The following is a 20,599-nucleotide window of genomic DNA, read 5'->3' on the forward strand; positions in this document are numbered from 1 at the left end:
ATCTTCATCGGAGATTAATTGGTTTTGGTATTACAGTGCACCCACGCCAGATGCGAGTGCACTATACGTGGCTTCAGGCTTATGCTGAAGCTGCACAACAGTAAAATATATGACACAACATGGGGGGGGGGGATCTGGAAAGGATCCCCTGCATAAGGGAAGGGCTCACTGTATTATTATTATGTTTATTTATATCTCACCTTCTTCCCAGTACAGGGACCAAGGTGGCTTACAATCAGGTTACAGGATAGATTGCATCCAAGAGTAGAACTCAGATCTCAGTTCCTTTTCTGTGCCCCCTCTGCTCTCTGACATCATAGAGGAGGAAAAAGTAGGATAATTGAGCAGTTGGCAGCATGGAGCAGGGCAGACTCTAGATCTATAAGAACCAATCCCTTCCATCCCTTGACCAAACCTTCACCATGGGGAAACATTTGGGCCAGCCTTAGAGTTGGTGTGGATGTAATAAATGGGAAGCTGTTTTTGTTGTTGTTGTTGCTTAAGAGGGGTGGACCAGAGAAAGAGCAGCAGATGCTGTTCTTTCCTTGTTCTGCTATTCCACCCTGGCAGTGATTTGTAAATGCCAGCTCAGTGTAACCGCAGAATACTCTGATCCCAAGGCCCAAGAGATCCAGTGCCATAATGATATCAAAATCAGCACTCCTTAAAGAGAGCATCCCACAGGTGTGTTGCTACAATTAAAATAGCCTTCTCATTAGCTGAAATTCTCCTTCCTGTGGCAGGGCACTAGGAGAAATGCCTCACATGACACTTTGGCGGGTTACAGACCGCCCATTTGGGGCGGGCTGCACCCGCCCCTTTCCCTGGTGTATCGGGGCCTCAGTGGCTAGAACGGCAGCCGCTGAGGCCCCGATCCACCGCTTTTCAGGCTGCGGGGAAGCGGCAAAATGCCGCTTCCCTGCAGCCTGAAAAGGGGTGTCCCTGGGGCTTCAAGCCCCAAGGACACCCCGCGGTGGCGGGGAGGAGGAGAAAGGGGCCGCTTGGCCCCTTTCTCCTTTGGTTTGCTGGGCACAGCCGTGTGAAGGCTGCGCCCAGCGGGCCAAACCAGAAAGGAGCTCCGAAGCAGAGCGAGGACGTCACTTCCGCGCCGCCCTGTATAGAGGAGGCGCGGTCGTGACATTCTCATGGCGGCGGCTGTGTGGAACGGCCGCCACCATTTTGTGCGCACTCCGCGCATCCTAGGGCTGGGGGCGTCCAGAAAGGACGCCCCTTTTTAACCCTAGCACGCGCAGAGCGCGTACTAAAGTGCCCATTTATAACGGGCCTTTATGTCCAAGTAAGGTGGTGTGGGAAGACATAGTCCGTCTACTATCCAATTGCTAACCTAGGCAGGGTTAATAATAAAGGTAAATATCAACAGTTTCATAGGATTCCTAGCTATTCCGTTTTCTGCAAGCATCCTATATTTGGGAGCTGGACGTCCTACCCCATATTGATGCCATGCAGCATGTTCCTCATCATGTATGGTGTCAGCCACACTCTCAACAGACCAATCCCCAAATATTGATATGGCCTTGCATTGGGGTGTACCTGCTGGTATTACAGCTGGTGTGCAATGCTCTTCTCCCTCCTCCCTGACCATTATAAGAAGAGTGTACTCCTTTTCCAGTTGCCTGTAAAGCATCCATCCATTGAGGGGGCAGATGGCACCCACTGTTCTCAGCTGCACAGGTGACCAAGAGAAGAGCATATGTGGTAGGCCTATGTAAAGCCTACCTCACGTCTCATAAGAGGAAGGTCTCTAGGTGAAATTCCCAGGCTCTCTTGGGATCTCAAATTTCACAAGAGCCTGAAACTCCTCCTAGAGATCCTTGTCTTCTTAATTGCACTGTGCTTTTAGACTATAATCAGCTTTGAGTCCCAATTTTTTTGGGGGAAGTGGGATACAAATAAATATAATAATAATATAATAATTATCTTCTGAGATTTGAAGCAGGCTTTATATAGGCCTGCCTCACATATATAGGGCAGTGTTAAACTGGTGGGCAATGGACTAGATTATCTAGATCAGAGTCCAAAAAAACTGGCAACCTTATATTTTGAATGGCATTTGGAAACGGCCCAGGAGGCAGTAGAACTGTTGAAGCCCTGGTGACATGCCATTTAATGCCTGTTTCCAATTAACACCCTTGCCCAATCTGATTCCATCTAGATGTGTTGGACTGCAACTCCCATATACCCAACCAGCATGCCCTGTGGCTGTATTTGGTAGGGGTTATTATTGTTTTCATGTAACATCTCTGGAGGGCACCAGGATGGGATAATCTGGCTTAATAGGAAATTTTTATCTTCTCAACAATCCTCATTGGCAATATGAGCAATCGATTAACAAAAGATGGGCAATAGATTGTATAAAACATTACATCCTAGTCCTCAACCCAGGAAACCTATTCAGAAAAATAACATGGTCACTAAAACAAGCAGAATTAGATGTATCACAAACCTTGGCCCTTTATCCAGGTTACGTCATCCACGGGGATAAACAAGCTAAACTTTGATGCCAAAGCCAAGCTGAAGCCATTGTTAAAATAGTTGAGATCTATTACAATTTTAATTTTGGATTTGATTTAGGAAGCAGAAATGTATGCCATCAGTTAATTCATAGTCATGTGGATAAGTTGTGACAAGAAAACTAGGTCTGTACCTACCAGACAAAGGAATCTGTTAGAACTGTTGGTGGCTGGTGATTTAAGTAGAATGTAAGATTTAAGAAATAGAATTTAAAAATTAAAAATTTCTTCCCCTCAAGTAGTGTAAGGCCTACCGTGTATGCAGCAGTTCAGTCCTGAAGAAGAGGCATGGATTCAGTGGCAAGAAACAGTTCCCTGAATGATAGTATTGGACATTCCATGCTACGGCTACATTTCTGCATATGCCAGGGTTTTGTTTTTTGTTTTGTTTTTTTACCTGAAGAGCACAATAAATCAATCAATAAATATTAAATTTTGGCTTCTGAGTCCTCGTTCTCACTGAAATATAAACTTGCTTGCTAGGCTTTTACTGCCTCAGACCTATAGTCTTAGACTCACATGAAAGAATGTTTCCCCATGCAAAATATTCTCTATATTTAGTGGATGTTAGGGGAAAGGTTCCTTCTACTCTTCTCACTGACATGTTTGGATAAGTGTTTTGTGGGAAAGAATATTCAGTCATGTGAGCTTGAGCCTGCATTCTGAAGCTTAAACTATCTCCTTCAACCCAACATGCTTTATTACAGTGTGCCATCCACATTCACTGGGGTTGGGGCACAGGACCCTTGTCAAAGTAAAAAACTGCAAATTAAAAAAACACTATATTTTTAACCCAAGAGAACACCTCTCTTGGAATCTCCTAAGTCCTGCTGTGCAACTCTATGGTCAACATCTGCCAGAAGTTGACTACAGACTCACTGGAAGACCTACAAATGTCTAGAGAAGTGTTTTCTCAAGGAATCTCTAGGTCCTCCAACGTAACTCTGTGGTTAACCTCTGGCAGAGTTGTTTTGGAGGAACTATAGATTTCTATAGAGAATATATTAATCATAGCTGCAAAAAATAAAATACACAAAAATCAGAGCCTCAAATGTGGAAAGGTGACTGTACACTTAAAACAGACTCCCAACAAACATTGTGATGCAGTTGTGGTGGTGGGGACTTTGTTCCTGCATCCTTCTTGTGTTAGTCTCCTGTTAGAGCATCATCAAGGAGGGTTGTTCTATGAAATAAATGGCTGAGGAAACTTTATTTAACATCACATACTGTTTGAACTTAAAAAGACTCAGCCCAGAGAAGTTTATTAATCAAATAAGAATTAGGTTTTAGCATTTCTGGATTATGTGGTTTTTCTTGGTTTAAAATCCTGCAAGTCTGCAAGGCCATCTGCCACCATGCTCTGTTTTTCAATCTAGAAAAAGAAGAGGAATGATAATGAGACAGCAACAGAAGGTGAAGACTCAGCAATGACTGACATGCCTCAAACAGAGGAAATGACGGACATCGTAGAAATGAGAGAAGAGAATGAATAACAAATGGGAATTGGCTGTTCTCTGCAGGGACAACTGGAAGCTTATTTCTTCTCTCATACTTCATTGTTTATTTTTAATAAAGAGGCCTTGATTCCAAAGGTTTCAGATAATGAAATCCCTAGCATACTGAGTATGCTGGCATGGATGAGGGACTTCAAGGAACACTCTCTGCTTTCCCTCCCTACGTTCAACTGAATTTCTTCTCTCCCTTAATGCAAGCTGCTGCTGCTACACAATAGAAGGAACCTCCTTCTTTGGACAGTCTCCATTTGTCAACCAAAGTCATTTTGTTTCTTCAAGAATTCTGCTGCCGTCCTTTCATCTCCTTCAGTGCTTCCCCCCACCCACTGACCCTGATATACACCGTTCCTCTTTTTTATTATTAATGAAAGGTTTAAAAATGCAACTTTTTGAGGGGGGACATAAGCTTTATTTTATTTGCTTGAACATGACTTTGCTCTGTTGACCTGTACCATGGTGGACTCAAGGTTTTGCTTTTTCATCGTTTAGTGTAATATATTGTATACTTCTACAAACAAGATACCAAGACAAGAGGTTTAAAAAAGAATACATAATAGATGGAATATATTAAATAGACATTGATAAACACTGAACAAGGCTTCTGTTTAGAGTTGATTGTATCACCTAAGACACAAAGTACCCTTCTTTCTATGATCTGGTTAACCAGCTGTGAACCATCACCTGTACTATACTAACCTTATAACTTTTTTTCTGGAACAGTTGTAGACACTGAAATCAAAAGTGTTACTTAGAATATCAGTGTCCACTCTTACACTCTTTCTTTGAGAGGCTTTTGTTCCTATGTTCGGTGCTGTGTGGGATATTTTGGTTGACGTGGGGGCAAGTAGTTGTTTCCAGGGTTGTTCCCCAAAAGGAAGGTGACCAAAAATGAAACAAAAACCCAATAGTTAAACCAAAGTTCTAGTCCAGTGTTTTGACATGGCTGTTTGTATAGTGCTGTTCAAAAAAAAAAATCATTACATGCCAGATTGCACTGAAAATATCATGGTACATCCCTTTAATGTAGATAACTCTGTATAAGTGTTTTATTTTTTCCTTAAGCATTTTGCCAAGACTGAATCGTATATCAAAGTTGCACTGAAAGAAGATAGTACTTTACACTATCATAAAAGGAAGGGGTTCACTTTCAAAGAAATTTGTTTTTCAGTCATTAATTGGCCTGGGCTAAGTACTTCCATACAGTGTCTTCTTTGGTGACTGCATTATGCATCACAAATACCAACCATTCACACAAACCCAGGAGTTCAACCTTTATTAATCTCCTTGAGAGTACTGTAGGACTAAAATGGGAAGTGCAAAACACACAACCAGTTGTGTCTAGATAGGAACTTAATTTGACTATGTGACATAGCATCATCTTAATGTAAGTGGAAATATTTTGAAACAAAATGTTTTGGAGCTTCGTCAGCCAAATTACATTTTTCTGTCAGCTTGAGAACAGTTGAAACAATTATAATTAATTTTGCACAAAGCCATTTTCTAGATTTTGGGAGCAGGTCACTTCAATCAGATGAAATCTTGCAATTCTGTTATCAGTATATGTGTATATATACATATGTATGTGTATAAATATATATATATTGTACATTGTATGTAATTTATTTTAGACTGCAATGTTTCTTATTTTTCCAAAAATCAGTTTAAAAAGAGAGAATTTCTAACACTAAATAGAGTTTGCTTGTGTGCTGAAACTTAACTGTAAAGAAGTGACACTTCTGCTTCACCTGTATCCAAACGCTGAGTTTTGTACACATGCAAATGTAATAAGATGTGGTGAATATTTTTGCTGCCAGCAAGGATTGTAAAAATTAGTTTAGGTTGAGATACATAACTGAAGATACTTGGGCTAAAACCAGCCCTTGGAGGATTACCAACCAGCTCCATTCAAAGGCAAGAAGAATGTCTGTCTAGAGGAAAACCATGACACTGTCAAAGCGATTTGCCAACAACCACCATTGGGAACATAAGAGTCCTGCCATGCAATTGATTATTCTCCCTTCACAGTGACAGCAGCGAAGGGGAACACTACAAATCTGAGGTTTTCAGTGCTTATTGACAGCAGGTTCTTTCTATTTTTTAAAAGAAATATACTGGATGAAATCTACTGTGTAGTTCATATATATTCACATACATGAACTCCTTTGTGTACAGCAGATTCGTGTGTGTGTGTGTGTGTGTGTGTGTGTACCCATGCACACACACAATCATATCAACAAATTTTGTTTTTCCCCCCCTCACTTTGGCAATATTGAGTTTTCTGGTGTTATCAAATTCACATTTATTCCGAAATAAAATGCAGTAAGCTGGTTTTATTTTAAATGTCCTTCAGAAACATGCTGCAATATATTTAGTTGGGTTTAATATTATGATGCTAAAAGATTGATATGGCTAGATGTCTGAATAAATAACAACTTCCACTGGCCTTACCGGTTGCAGAATTCTGGGAATGTTAGTCCAAAAATGTAACTTTTTCCAAGCTTTGCCTTTGATGATTCAGAGAGCCGTATCTGCATAGGAAAAATTCATTTTGCTTTTGCTCCAACTTTGCAGGCTTGAATGCTGCATTAGAGAATGCCTTCAATACCACAAGTGATTATTTGAGGGACAAAGGAGGACATTATAATGTGAGGGAGCCAGGAAAGTCCTGGTGTATTTCTGAAAGCCTATATTTTGTGGCTCCCAGTAGCAGCGTTGGTCTAAGACACTGACTGCTTGGGTAAAAGTCAAGAGAGAGCATCCCTTCACTATCCCACATACAAAAGACATAATGACTGGTAGTTAAGCTAATTCAGCACTTGGACTGTGCTAGTGTCCCTGGGACAAGATGTGCAAGGCACATAGCTCTGTTGTCAAAGCAGGAATGGCCATGGAGTTCAGTCAGAATGCCACTCTTGCCCACTAGCAAATGCCATCCGAGTTTTATTATCTCACTCAGGAGGACTGGCTCAACCCAATGGCTCTGCGCTTAAGAGGTGTAAGTATCTTCCCATGCAGGCAACATATTTACTGTGGACACCCTTCTTCCTTAATATGGTTGCTATCAGCAACACAGATTGGCAGCTTTAGTCCCCTAAATGTTTTGCATAGATTGATATCTTAATATAAAACATTTGTGCAGGTGTGCCTGTTTGATGTTAAGCCTATGACATGTTTTTTGACCCATGCCAGTTGGCTATAAAGGGCATGTGTGCTCTTTGCATATTGATGCTCTGTATCAGCTTTAAGTCCAATTACTCTTAACTGCTCTAAGGGTCAGTTTTATGTTCAAGTTAAATACAGTACACCAAGGTTCATTTCAACTCTTCATGAAATGGTCAAAAGAAAAATTGGCTAAATTCACTACCCACTCAGAATTAAGGAATAAATTGGTAGAATTGTCTGATGACAATCTGGCTATTCTTAAAAGAATCCGTTATGAAGTGCAGAGGTCTCGGGGGAACTGATGAAGGAGAGGTCTTTGATTTCCATTTTTGCTGAAGGTGGCCCACTTTCACAGAGCCATAGCAGAGAGCAGGCACTTTTGAGATGCGACTTGGCAAAATTCAGCCCTATCTAAATTCCCTTTTTATTTTTAATTTGCCCGCGCCCCATACCTTTCATGCATTTGCAGGTGCCACGTTAAAACCTCAGTGTAAATTAAAACAATATGTCCAATTTTCCAACTGACAATGTAGAAACTGTTTCAGAGTAACCAACATTAGGTCCAAAACATTGCGGAAATAATCCAGGTTGAGACCGCTCTAACTTCCCTGGCTCAGTGCTATAGAATTCTGGGAACTATAGTTTTGTGAGACATTGAGCCTTCTCTGTCAGAGAGCTCTGATGCCACAATAAACTACAATTTCCAGGATTCCCTAGCACTGAGCCAGGGCATTAAAGCTGTTTCAAACTGGGTGATTTCTGCAGTGTGTTCTGGACCTTAGATAGATCATTAATGGGCACTAACTGTGGGCACAGAATGTATTAATCCTGGCCCAATGCATTTGGATATGAGACTATTGGAGATTTTAGGTTATTGGAAATGGAATTGAATATGCTGTTAGGCAGGATGAGTGTTGTAAACAACCGGATAGGTTGGGTTCTGTGAAAAAGATCACCCTCCTTTTATATCAAAGGAAAAAGTAAGTGATCTTCACTATATTGGTTTTAAGAACATCCCAACTTAACTTATGTGTTGTACTTGCAAGTGGCTCATCATTATTTCTCTCTGGCTCTACAGTTGTTATTGTTGTTGTACAAAAAAGCACAATTGGGCATGTGTTAAAACTATCTTCCAGTCTCAGTTCTTAAGCTTATAATTTGTGGTGATTCCATAGTGAGAGTTTTTTATATTGTCAACAATGTTTTAAGTTCATACAATTAGAATATATAGATAATGCAAAACCAGACTTCCCACAAAGGCATTCTAGGATGTTGTGGGTGAGTGAATCACATCAGTGGTCCCCAAACTGTGCTCTTTAAGGGATTTTGGACTTCAGCTCCCAGAATCCCAGACTATTGGCCAACATGGCTGAGGCTTCTGGGAGCTGAAGCCCAAAACCTCTTAAAGGGCAGTTTGGGGACCACTGAGCCACATACACTTGGGGCAGTGATGTGATTTCCTTGTGTACAGTGCCCATACTTCCATTAGAAGAATCTACCCAGCCTGCATGGTGCCGTTACACACATTTCTCTAAGGACATGGAATCTTTACATTGCAAACTAGGAAGAGGGCAAATAGTGGATTATAAGGCCTCCCTTAACTTGCATTGTTGTAGTCCAGAAAATGGGGATTGTTACTTGTGATACCTTTCCTTGCAACAAATGATGCATCCAGCCAGTTGAGTAGTATTCAGATGAATATTGTGGTTTAACTTTCATGCAACTTCAGATACCTATGGTCCGTTTCACACTTCACAATTATAGCACCATGATTCCACTTTAACTGCCATGGTTTCATCATATTTGCTGTTTAGGATAGGGGTATTTAAAATTCTTAGCCAGAATGCTGTAGTGCCTCACCAGACTACAAACCTCGGCATCCCCTAGGATGCCACCATGTCAATTACAGTGGAATCACAGTGCTATAACTATGTAGTGTGAAAGGGCCTATAGTACAGTACTTCCATTTATTGAGTTCAACTGGACAGGAGGGCAGTAAAATAAAATTTTGAAGTGGCATTTTTAGGGGAGAATAGATGGACTGGGGGAAAATATTACCTTTCTACAAATGTACACACTTGTTGAGTTCATTTCCCTCTATACATCTCTCTTCAGTTACCATAGTTCACAAGGGAGACAATTTGTTGTGCCTTGCAGTATGTAGCTCTGTCCTCAGATATGTGATGCAGTTCCTATTAGGCTGTTGTGCAGTGGGAATAAAGGAGTGCCCACCGCTTCAGAAAGGCATCCTTCTTCACACAGTAACTTTTTAATATCCAAACTGAAATACAAAATACTTGTGATGGACAACATTGATCCTCATGGACATGTAAGTATTATCCAAGTTTAAGAGAAAAAGATTGCTACCAGGACAGAAATGGGGGCGCTTGGCTGTGGATTAAAGAGGCTTCATCCTCCAGAGCTATGAAGTTGCATACAATCAGAAGAACATGCACAGCATATTTGTGGCAAATGTCACAGCTTCCAACACTAATGCAAAGTTGTTTTAGAATGATGTCCCTGTTTCATAATTGAATATTTATTAATTGGATTGATTACTCCTTGCCATTTCTTGCTTTATGTTTATCTACTTTTAAAAAAAACTTCCTTCTCTGGAAGTTTCTTGTCTAGTTTTCCGTATCTTACAAAAAATAAATACATCGTAGTTCTTATTTTGACTAACCGTCAAATCATAAATTGGTGTCATTTCTTTCTGGTGGGATTTTTCATTTTGATTTTCACATCCCACGTGGGCTAGAGGTGCTCAAAGTACAGATGCATGCAGCCCCCAGGGCCATTTTGGACCCCAAATGCCCCCAAACAGACTTTGGGGAGCATTGAGAACATTTTGCCATGTAGAGGATGGGCAATTTTCAACCCAAGAGATAAACACAATTGGAGCCAATTGCCACAAGTATTGGTATCCGTTCAATCCTGAACTGGAAAATATGTAAAAGTGTGTCAGATTCAGTATTTAATATGGAAAACATGACATCTGTCATATTTTAAAGTTAAAATGCTGAAACTAAAACAAACTAGCAGTTCAAGAAATAGTGCCTGATTATTAGTTTAGCTTTAGAAGAAAGCTATGTATGTGCCAGATGGTTTTATATCTGCTTTTATGTTGTGATGTTAAATATTTCTAGTGAAGGTATGGGAGAAGCAAAGTGATAAGATTAGTAATGTTTTTCTTGCAGGAAGAACTTAACAGCTGCTTATTTCCCTGACATTTTGAAGTATAACGGTTTGCAAAAATAATGATTGAACAATTGAGGGGGATATTTGCATTAAGCGTTCTGACAAAGAAAAGTCATGTTAACTCACAAACTTCCTCTTTTCCAGACATATGTATTATAAGCCCATGGTCTCCCATGCAAGATGTGCGTAGAAAGTTGGCTAAATCCACACCTACATCTTCTATGGCATTCTAAAGTTTACCAATAAGGAAGCCATCACAACAGCAGGCAAATTGATGAAGGACTAAGATTAATATCATTTTGATTAATATGATATTAGGTACCACAGATGACAAAATTTAAGTGTTGAACTGCTAACACATGGCTTTGGTGTTCGTGAAAACGGGCCCAACAGCCCAGCCAAACTTGGGGACAGAGAGCTCCAGATTTTCAAAGAATTGATGCTTTTTCAGTTAAAACAATGTCACTGTGAATGTACAAAATCTCCAGCTGAACTTTAGCTACCCCAAATTGTGTGCTAAATGTGCTTGTTGGATAAATGATCCCCTGTAATTTATACTATACCATGTTCTTGGAGGAGCCAGAATAAAGTTCACTTTCCTAAGAAATTAATTTTTTTAAAGGTTTCTAGCTCAAATAACAGCATTTCATTGGAAATGTGCAGGTTCAAGAGTTCTCAGAATTATCAAAAGCTAAGGAAAGGAAGAGGTTGGCAACATGAGCTTTCATAGACTTCAATCTACTTCCTCAGATGCTTTTAGTGTTTGTCCCTGGCTTCCATGCCACCAAAAGCATCCAAGGAAGTAGACTGAAGTCTCCGAAAGCTCATGCTGCCAACTTCTTATTTCTTTCAGTTAGTCTCTAAGGTGCTACAAAATTTAATACTAATTCTAAAGACTAATACGGCTATATCTTTTAATTCAAAAGCTGAGGTCTTAAGTGCTCTTCATAGCGTGGTGTAGTGGTTTGAGCATTGGACTAGAACGTTGGAGATCAGGGATCGAATCCCTATTGGGTGACCTTGGGCAAGTCACACTCTCTCAGCCTCAGGGAAAGGCAACAGCAAATCTCTGAACTAATCTCGCCAAGAAAATCCCATGATAGGTCTGCTTTAGGGTTGCCATAAGTTGGGAACAACTTGAAGGCACACAACAACAAACAGCTGTTTTGTCTTCCCCGTGGCTACAACTGGAACTGAAGATCTTTGTAAACTTTGTTCAGTACAGTAGGTAGACTAAGATTCCGTTGACTTAGAAAGTACTGAATACATGTAGCTCCATTCATCTCTCTTTCTGCCTATTTCTTTTCTTCCTTTTAAACACTTTTTTTTATTGACCGCTGTAGTAGAAGTGCATGAGTTAATTTCATCAGATGTAAAGTATGCCATGAAAGAACTGTGATAATTAAAATATGGGGAAGTTTCTATCTTAATTCTCTCTTGACTGCAATGACATCTGCTGGTAAACCACATTCAAACAAAAAGCATTGTTTAGAGATTCCTTCTGGAGAGACCTGTGCTCAGTGGGAGGCTCAATAAATCCGATCCTTCTAGCTTTATTTACCCGTACTTTTTATCTGCCTTGGATCCCTTTTTGGAAGAAAGGTGGCATATAAATGGAAGACACACACACACAACACTACTACTACCACCACTACTACTACTAAACCATGTCTTAGCCTGCAGTGCTATGCAAATTAATTCAGAATGCCTTAATGAGTAATTAGGAATGAAAGCAGATGTGTTAAAATTACCCCAGGCAATACCTGTGCAAATATCTAGTTGTTGTTTTGGCGTTTACTGCTTTTTAAAAAAATGTATATATTTTGTTTTGCTGCCTGCACTAGAAACATTTTCTGTCCTTGGAGCAACTTAATCTGTGAAGGGATGAAAAACACACAAGCACCAATCCAGTTTTTCTGAAGAACATTCAGGATTAAATGCATCTGCCAAATTTTCCGACGTCTCCTAAATCTGAGGATATCACACTGCAGCTGTAATCCTGTATGGCCCGGCAAAGCATACAGACATATGCTAGGCTGAACAATATTTATTTCATTTCATTTTTATGCCGCCTTTCTCCCAAAAAGAGACCCAAGGCGGCTCACAAGATAAAAGCATTTTAAAAACAATTGAAAAACCCTAGTTAAAACAGTATAAAATTAAGATTAAATAATACAAAAATTAAAAACAATCTAAAATGCATACCCAAAATAAAAAAGCCACCCTGTCATGATTTTAAAACCCTGCCTGAATAAAAAGATTTTTGCTTGCTGGCAAAAGGCCAGCAGGGAGGGGACCTGTCTATCCTCCCAGAGGATGGGAACAACCACTGAGAAGGCTCTCTCGTGTCCTCACCAAGCGAGCCTGGGATGGTGGTGGGAGCAAGAGAATGCCTTCTCCTGAAGATCTTAAGGCTCTAGTAGGTTAGTATGGGGAGATACGGTCTCTAAAGTAGTCTGGACCCAAGCTATATAGGGCTTTATCGGTCACGAACAGCACTTTGAATTGAGCCTAGAAACAAACCTGTAGCATTGCTTCAACAAGGGAGTGACATGCTCTCTATAAGTGGGCCTGGTCAGCAGTCTGGCTGCAGCGTTTTGAACTCACTGAAGAGTCCGAATAGTTTCCAAAGGCAGCCTCGTGTAGAGTGCCTTACAGTAGTCCAAATGGGATATAATCAAGGCAAGTCACTGTAGCCAGATCTAACATCTCAAGGAATGGGTGCAGCTGGCGCACTAGTTTTAGATGTGCTAATGCACTCTTAGTCACTGCTGAAATCTGGGCATCCAGACTGAGTTGAGTCTAGAATACCCAAGCTACGAGCCTGAGATTTCAAAGGGAGTGTAAGCCCATCCAGCACAGGCAAAGTCACTTGTCTCAGGCAAATATATCACTGCTGACTTAATGAACCCTCTGAAGCCTCCCATGTAGCCATTCCATGCTTTAAGGGGAGTGGGCAGGATCCCATAAATGTCTGGCTAAATCCCTGTAACCAGATGCAAAATGATTACACCATTTCAGTGGATCTCAGTGCTGATGTTAACATTTTGCATCTGGTTATGGGAATGCAGCCAGATGCTTCCGTGATTCTGTCCACTTCCCCCAAAGCATGGAATGGCTATATGCAGGGCTTCAGAGACTCTTTAGCAAGTCAGCGGTGGTATATAGCTCCCCACAAAGCATGGAATGGCCATGCAGGGGTAACCGAAGTCTATTCAATAAAGCAGGGCAGTGGCTTTGGGTGCTGCAGGAGGGAATAACAATTCACACAAGCCTAAAAAAAGAATATACCTATGCATAAGGGAAGTGTATGTGTGTGCTCATGTCCCTAACAGGATGTCAACCTATATGCCCAAAATGAGAGGTTGGTGTGGACTAAAAGGTTGCACATATTTAAGTTGCAACCATTTTCTGAGCTCCACATAATAGCTTGGATTGAGAATTAGTCATACTTAGAACAGACTCACTGAAATAAAAAGCAATGCAAAAACTGGTTGTAAAAATTGCTTTAGTGTCTTGAGGCTATAGATTTACATAGTGAATCATTTCTAAAAGCTGGTATAAGAAGCAGATAGCTCCCTTCTTTGGAAGAAGAAAACAGGAGAATGTATCTTCATTAAATTAAATATTGTTATAGAAAATTTGTTACAGAAAAACATAGGATAGTCAGCCCATCCAACCAAGGTCTTGCAATCCGTGAATTAGAACATCCACAGATGGCCCTGGCCCATTATTTCATGGCAAGCAACGGGACTTGAGGTCCCACAGTTTTTGGCATCCGTGGGGGTGAGGCCTGAAACAGAACCACTGCAGATACAAGAACTGACTGGATAAATTATTTTTGCCTCTACTTGAAAGAAATTATTCAAAGAAACTTCATATAGCTTTCAGTTTCAGATATTTTTCCCAATGTGGCGTGCAATGTATAATCCCTTCATTAAGACAATTACAAATATTGCAAGAAACTAAGAGAGATGCTTTTAAATGGTTTATTCAGTTTATACATCTGGCAAAAAAACCTAATTTTCTTTTTACAAACTGGTCTCTTTACACATTCGAGCAGGAATATTATAATGTCTGTCATCTTCAGTTATAAGGGTTACTATTGGCCAACCCTCTTCTGGCTCATTGGGGTAAAACGTGATGAATTCATCTGTGCTATATTTATACAGACGATACACCTGGATGGTATGCTGCAAAGCATAGGCCAGGAGAAACATCTCCACCTAGCAGAAAAGAGCGAGAACAAGTAATGCATTATTTAAAACAAATACTTGGATACTGCAATACAGCTAGGTTCTATGTGCATGGAAATAGGATTTACACACACATCTGAGATTTGGATCAACATCACATCCATCCAAATCGGTACTAAGAAAACAACATTTCAGCCCAGTTCAGAGGACATGTTTGCACGGCAGTCACAGAACTATTTTCTGGGACTAATTTAAACAGTGGGATTCCTATGGAGGGGGGGACCCCTATGTGCATTTTGATTCAATTCCTTTTCCATTTCCCTCTTGCTCTGTGTGAAGACCAGTTCCACATGCTTCTCCAAAAGATAATGTAACATTGTGTGATGAATGTATCTTCTGTCTTTAATTTCTCCCACCACTGAACAATTCTGCCAACATCTTATTACATTAGCACACACAACCAGTAGCTGATTTTAAGCTATAATCATTTGACTAACATCATACAATTTTAAAAATAAAATCATAATTACCAGTTGTTAAGCTTATGGTGTACCAGCTTCCAACCTAAAAATAGCACCATTAATTGAAGAAAGCTATTCTCTTAAACTAGTTTACCTAAAATCAAAACCAATCGTGACTATCAAATAAGTGTGTGGCTTAATCACATTCTAGTCATATTCAAACTACCACTCTGTTGGCCCATGACTAATAGTCAATGAGTACAGACATAGGCCAGGATCCAGATGGATCCTTGTGTTGAAGGAGGAGGCCCATCACTGAATCTTAGAGAAGATTATTCCACCGTGAAGACCACATACCAACTCAATTTTTGACCCTCCCCACTCTACCCTCTACGCCACTTAAAAATCTGCTTGGAAAGGTTTTCCAGCCCTCTAAAGCAAATCTTAAGGGTGTGCATAGGTAGGTTATGTAGGGAGGGTAGATTTGTTTCATAGTTTTGCTGATGAGCTTTCCCCAACAGAACAAGGACTCAGTTGATTTTGTTCATAATGGCCTGAATCCAATTTATAATTCTGACTAGAGTAAATCCTACTGAATCCATTTTTGAATGGTTGGTCAACATTAATATAAATTACATTTATTCAGTGGGTTTACTCTAATTAGAGCCAACAATAGGATTCAAGACAATATTTTGTTATGAGACGTGGCGTCACTGGTGTGTGTGTGTGTGTGTGTGTGTCGACTGCACCAGGTGACCTGAGGATGACACCACTGCTTCTCAAACACCTACATTTTGGCAGAAACAGGCTGTGGCATTCATCTGCTTCCCTTTAAAATGCTTTAAGAGATGGTGGGAGTGGGGAGAAAGCTCAGTGGAAGAAGAAAAAGAGTGGACTCTGAATTTTTTAAAATTAAAATTTCAAATTTCAAAATTTTATTTTTAAAAATGAAATTTTTGAAATTTTTATTTTTAATTTTTTTAACTACATCACATTTTAACCAAATCTTCACTGTGTATATGTAAATACATTTAGTCTGTGATTATGATATTGTAATTTGAAGGTATAATTTTAATTTTCTAGCTGTTTATGTCAGAACTATTAGCATTACATTCAGTAGTATATGGGAATTATGATTTACAAGTAATATTTGTACAAAAAAGCATTACTAAGGATTCTATATGGTATGAAATGGGAGGAGGTCAATGGGGATGTGACACCATAAGTTACCGCACTGGGTGACACCAACCCTAGTGACGCCACTGGTTATGAGCCTATCACTATCTGACTTTATTTTATTTTTCTGTCTAGTAATTTTAAACCTCCTAAGACACATAAATACATCAGAAGTACAGTCAGCCCTCTGTAGCCATGGATTTTTTTAATCTACAGATTCAAGCATCCACAGTTTGAAAATATATTAAAAATATAGAAATTCCCAAAACCAAACCTTGATTTTGCCATTTTATATAAGGGACACCATTTTACTACACCATTGTATTTAATGGGACTTGAGTATCCACAGATTTTGTTATCCATGGGTGTGTGTGTGTGTGTGTGTGTCCTGGAACCAAACCCCAACGGATATCAAGGGCCCATGCAGGTCTTTTTTCTGCCTGGCTGTCTACTGTAGACCACACACAGAACTTATCTTTTAGATAAATGGCCAGTTTTTGTACGTCATACAGTCAAACAATCAAAACATAAACTGGGAAGCTTTTGCATCTCATACATTCAAATGTTCAAAGCATGAACTTTATAATATGCCAGACATTAATATTAATGTATATAACATTTAGATGACCTTTCTACACATCCTGAGAAAACACTATTAAGTACAAGTCCAGGTTCTCTTACTGTTATGAGCAGTGTGCCCAATGAGATTGCATGTTAAACAAGCACACTATTCTAAGAGCAAGCTAAAACTTCCTCACACACAAATGAAGTTAGCACTTCATGTGATTGTGGAATTGTTTATTGTCTGGATCATTAGGTTTAGAGCAGCAATCCTTCAACACTTCCACCTGGAAAACCCACCTTTTCAAACTACCAACACAAGACCATTCATGTGTAGCCATTATTTGCCTCCTTAAGAGATTTCCATTCATTTTTGATATGTTCAGTTCAATTACTGTACTAATTTACCCAGTTAAATGCATTGTTTTTTCAGGTTATTTCACCTTCACCCACATACATTTGATTGCACACAAAATCTGAGTTGGCAACTGGACCTACTCTCAATTCAGGCATAAGGAATTCTTTATTACTGAAGGACCAAATGCTAACTTGGGAAAGGTCTCGAGGCTGAATTTCAGCAACGGGCAGAACTAAGGGCACACGGGTAAAGCCAAAACAAAGTGGGCAGTGCCAAGTATAATTCTTACCAATGTTATCATTTACCTACTAAATATATTAAGCACACCATGTTTGTTGTTGTGTGCCTTCAAGTCATTTTTTACTTATGGTGAGCCTAAGGCAAACTTATCACAGGTTTTTCTGGGGCTGAGAGTGTGTGACTTACCAGTCAGTCAGTGGATTTCCATGGCTGAGTGGGGAATCAAATCCTGATCTCCAGAGTCATAGTCCAACACTCAACCCATTATTCTACGCTGGCTCTCAAACACAGCGTGTAAGTTGTAATGCTTTTAAGTAATCTCTAATCACTGATCAGAAATAACAGGTTTTTTCCTTGCAGTACACAGAAGAAAATTTCTGTATCTTCAGCACTGAGCTGGGAAAAGCCAGCTCTTATCTCTAGCCAGTGATCAGATATAAATTTAGGGGGAAAGGGATGAAGGCTGCAGAAGAAGTTTCAAAGTTTACTGGGGAATTCCAATTGCCTGGATTCAACATGCAGTTTGTAGGTTCTTCATCCTTGCTATAACTTATACACTAGACCAGCAGTTCCCAACCTGTGTTCTGTGGAGCCCTTAGGGCTCTGCAAGTCAAAAAGGTTGTGTACCCATACTCTAGATCATATTGTTATAGCTAACATTAATGATGGTGATTACCAACAAGTTTTCTATGGCAGCAGTGTAAGAATGTGGCAGCAATGACGTGCAGAGTGACCAAAACAGCATTTGTTTGACCAGGATTAAAAAAAGAAAGATCTATGCAGCTTAAACTATTAATGCCTTCATATTCACTTCAGGCTGTACTATTAGGAACTTTTTAAAATGATAATCTTAAGCCAAGAAATTCTCACCCCAAATCTACCAAACCTAAAGTCAAATTACCTATGCTCTCTGAAGGGGATGAGCATCCTCCAGAGCAGTCAAGCACAAATGCCTCACCCTGAAATAAGATCATCCACCATTCAAAGAGGTTTTGTTCTCAGATACATACCCACATGTGATGCTTCATGTCTGCCCTTGGGCTTTTTAAATTTCCTGCACCTTTGTGTGGCAGGTAGATCTCTAGATATCATTAAACCCTGCCTTGGGGTTTAAAGGTCAGTTAAATTCTAGACCAGTCTGCACCAGCCTCTGTCTTTCTTGTTTCTAGCATACAACAGAGAATCACTCCTTGTTCTACAAATCCATAGAAAAATTGAGCTTACTTGTTCAAGGCCTCCTGTGTGACCAAGCTGATTTAAGTGGTTCTCCATTAACTGGGAAGGATTGCTGGATGTATCCCGAGCAAACAGAAGCCAGGCAAACACAGGGACCTCTTTTCCTTTCTCATTATCTTCATATAATTTGATAGCAGTGCTTAGCATAAGAAATTTCACAGCTTCATAGAGCTTGTACTCATCATCTTCACTTCTAAAAAGCTCATCACAAGCTGCTTGCCTCTCTGTGTGGGTTTTCATTTCAGCCATGGTTTTCCACTGTAAAGGCAAACATTCAAAGATTAAGCAAATGAGGTGCCAACAATGACACCCACAATCCAGCAGGATACACATCTTCAGTTGAAAATCTATGACCTGGTACCTTACTAGAGGCCTGTCTAGTTCAATTTTCCACTTGAAAGCAAAACCATCTGTATACCAGAGTACAATACACTCCACATCACAAGCAGAAGGCAAGTACTATGTAACTGAGGTGGTCAGAAGTTAGATCAGCTTCCATTATGACTAATGGCCACAAATTATATGTGATGAAGTCCAAAATGGCTGGAGGTATATGATTTGCCTTCACCTACTATAAAGCAGGGCATCAACAGAACAGATAGCTCCAGATGACTCATGCAAGTGAGCACAGGAACACATTACAAGAAAAAACCAAAAACACAAGTCCCTAGCCAGTCTGATGGACAGGAAATTTTTTGGCTCAGCTGGCAAAACAAGCAATTTAGTATCCTCAAATTCATCCTGGGAGAGACCTCTCATGATTATTGCATTGTTCAAAACTTTTCTTCCCTATTTTATGTCACCCTGTGATGCCTAATGTATTTAATTCAGGCCCCTGTACCAGAACTACTAAGAGTGGATACCAGCAGGATTTATACATGCTATTCTCCATGTGGATTTTTATTTACTTAATGGATTTATACCCTTCCTTTCAGAAAGTCTCTTTAAGTGAAAGGTTGCAAAACATTTAAAATACTTTGATAAAAGCCAGTCTGCATCACATTTAAAAAAAACAACAAAAAAACAAAATCCATTCCCTGCCCCAAAGTTAAATTCTGACTTGTCTCCCGGTCCAAACGTTTACAGTAAGAGCAAGTGGTCAAGCCATTGGTTCATACACCTCCATGGGATGCAAGAACACTTTGTTTCTAAACCTAGCCCCTACCACCCTTTCCATCTTTTTCATACTCAAGGGAAAACATCTGAAAGCGTAACTGGCACACAGGAACCTGTTTCAGTGCCTGGACTGATGGTGCCGAATTGGTGTGAATAAAATTGCGAGCTCTTCTCCAATCTTTGATTGCAGGTTCTGTATATTGAGAGATTATGTTAAGTTGATAGGACAGTCAGACTCCAAATACAAGTAAAAAACACATGAATTTTTCAAACCTTTCTCTTTAGTAGCATTAAGCATTCTTTTATTTCATCCACCAGGTTTTCAATATTATTAGTCCATTTTTGTCTGAGTTGCCAGTGCCCAAGCCAGTCATATTTGATGATCAGCTTCTGTGGTAGCTAAAAATTTTCAGAAAATAAAAAGTTAATATTTGCAACAAATTCTAATTATTTGATGCAATTATTTGAATCAATGACCCATTGCTATGGAACCATAGGATTTGCAGTTTGTTGTGGCTCTAGAGCTCTCTGAAAGAGGCTAAATATCTCACAAAATTACAAATCACAAAATTCCACAGCACTGAGTGATGGCAGTTAAAGCGGTGTCAAACTGCTTTATTTCTGCAGTGCAGATGCAGTGCAGATGCAAAATAGTTGATTCCTGCTCTCTACAGCTGTTTAACAGTATTGGTTCTTTAGAACAGGGACAATTCTCAGCACCATCCAACACAGTCAGTGGATTGTGATAACTGTAGACCAAAATATCTGACAGTCTAAAGGATACCTATTTCTGCCTTAGATTGGGGGACAGAGAGCAGAATCCCATCCAGATATTTTTTTTGCTGTTTTT

At 39.8% G+C, this 20,599-nt stretch overlaps 2 protein-coding genes across 6 annotated transcripts in view; one reads left to right on the top strand and one right to left on the bottom strand.

Moving 5' to 3' along the window:
* ANKH (ANKH inorganic pyrophosphate transport regulator) overlaps window positions 1–6,385 on the top strand; it is a 114,073-nt gene extending 107,688 nt beyond the window's left edge. The window contains exon 12 of one of the 2 annotated variants that reach the window (XM_089516470.1): window positions 2,771–2,912. In XM_089516470.1, coding sequence (XP_089372596.1) covers window positions 2,771–2,773 — 3 coding nt within the window. In that variant the 3' untranslated portion in view covers window positions 2,774–2,912. Of the gene's footprint in view, window positions 1–2,770; window positions 2,913–3,907 lie in introns of those variants that run through there. The other variant, XM_089516469.1, reaches the window with a different exon arrangement.
* OTULIN (OTU deubiquitinase with linear linkage specificity) overlaps window positions 1–20,599 on the bottom strand; it is a 50,406-nt gene that overhangs the window by 17,848 nt on the left and 11,959 nt on the right. The window contains exons 7-10 of one of the 4 annotated variants that reach the window (XM_089516471.1): window positions 20,023–20,148; window positions 18,622–18,891; window positions 6,494–6,573; window positions 3,752–3,903 (exon numbers count right to left, since the gene is read on the bottom strand). In XM_089516471.1, coding sequence (XP_089372597.1) covers window positions 3,768–3,903; window positions 6,494–6,573; window positions 18,622–18,891; window positions 20,023–20,148 — 612 coding nt within the window. In that variant the 3' untranslated portion in view covers window positions 3,752–3,767. Of the gene's footprint in view, window positions 1–3,751; window positions 3,904–6,493; window positions 6,574–14,380; window positions 14,632–18,621; window positions 18,892–20,022; window positions 20,149–20,599 lie in introns of those variants that run through there. The other 3 variants (XM_089516473.1, XM_089516472.1, XM_089516474.1) reach the window with 3 other exon arrangements.

The sequence above is a fragment of the Sceloporus occidentalis genome, unplaced genomic scaffold, assembly GCF_023333645.1.
Source record: "Sceloporus occidentalis isolate IW3139 unplaced genomic scaffold, rSceOcc1.0.p SCAF_3, whole genome shotgun sequence".
NCBI lineage: Eukaryota > Metazoa > Chordata > Lepidosauria > Squamata > Phrynosomatidae > Sceloporus > Sceloporus occidentalis.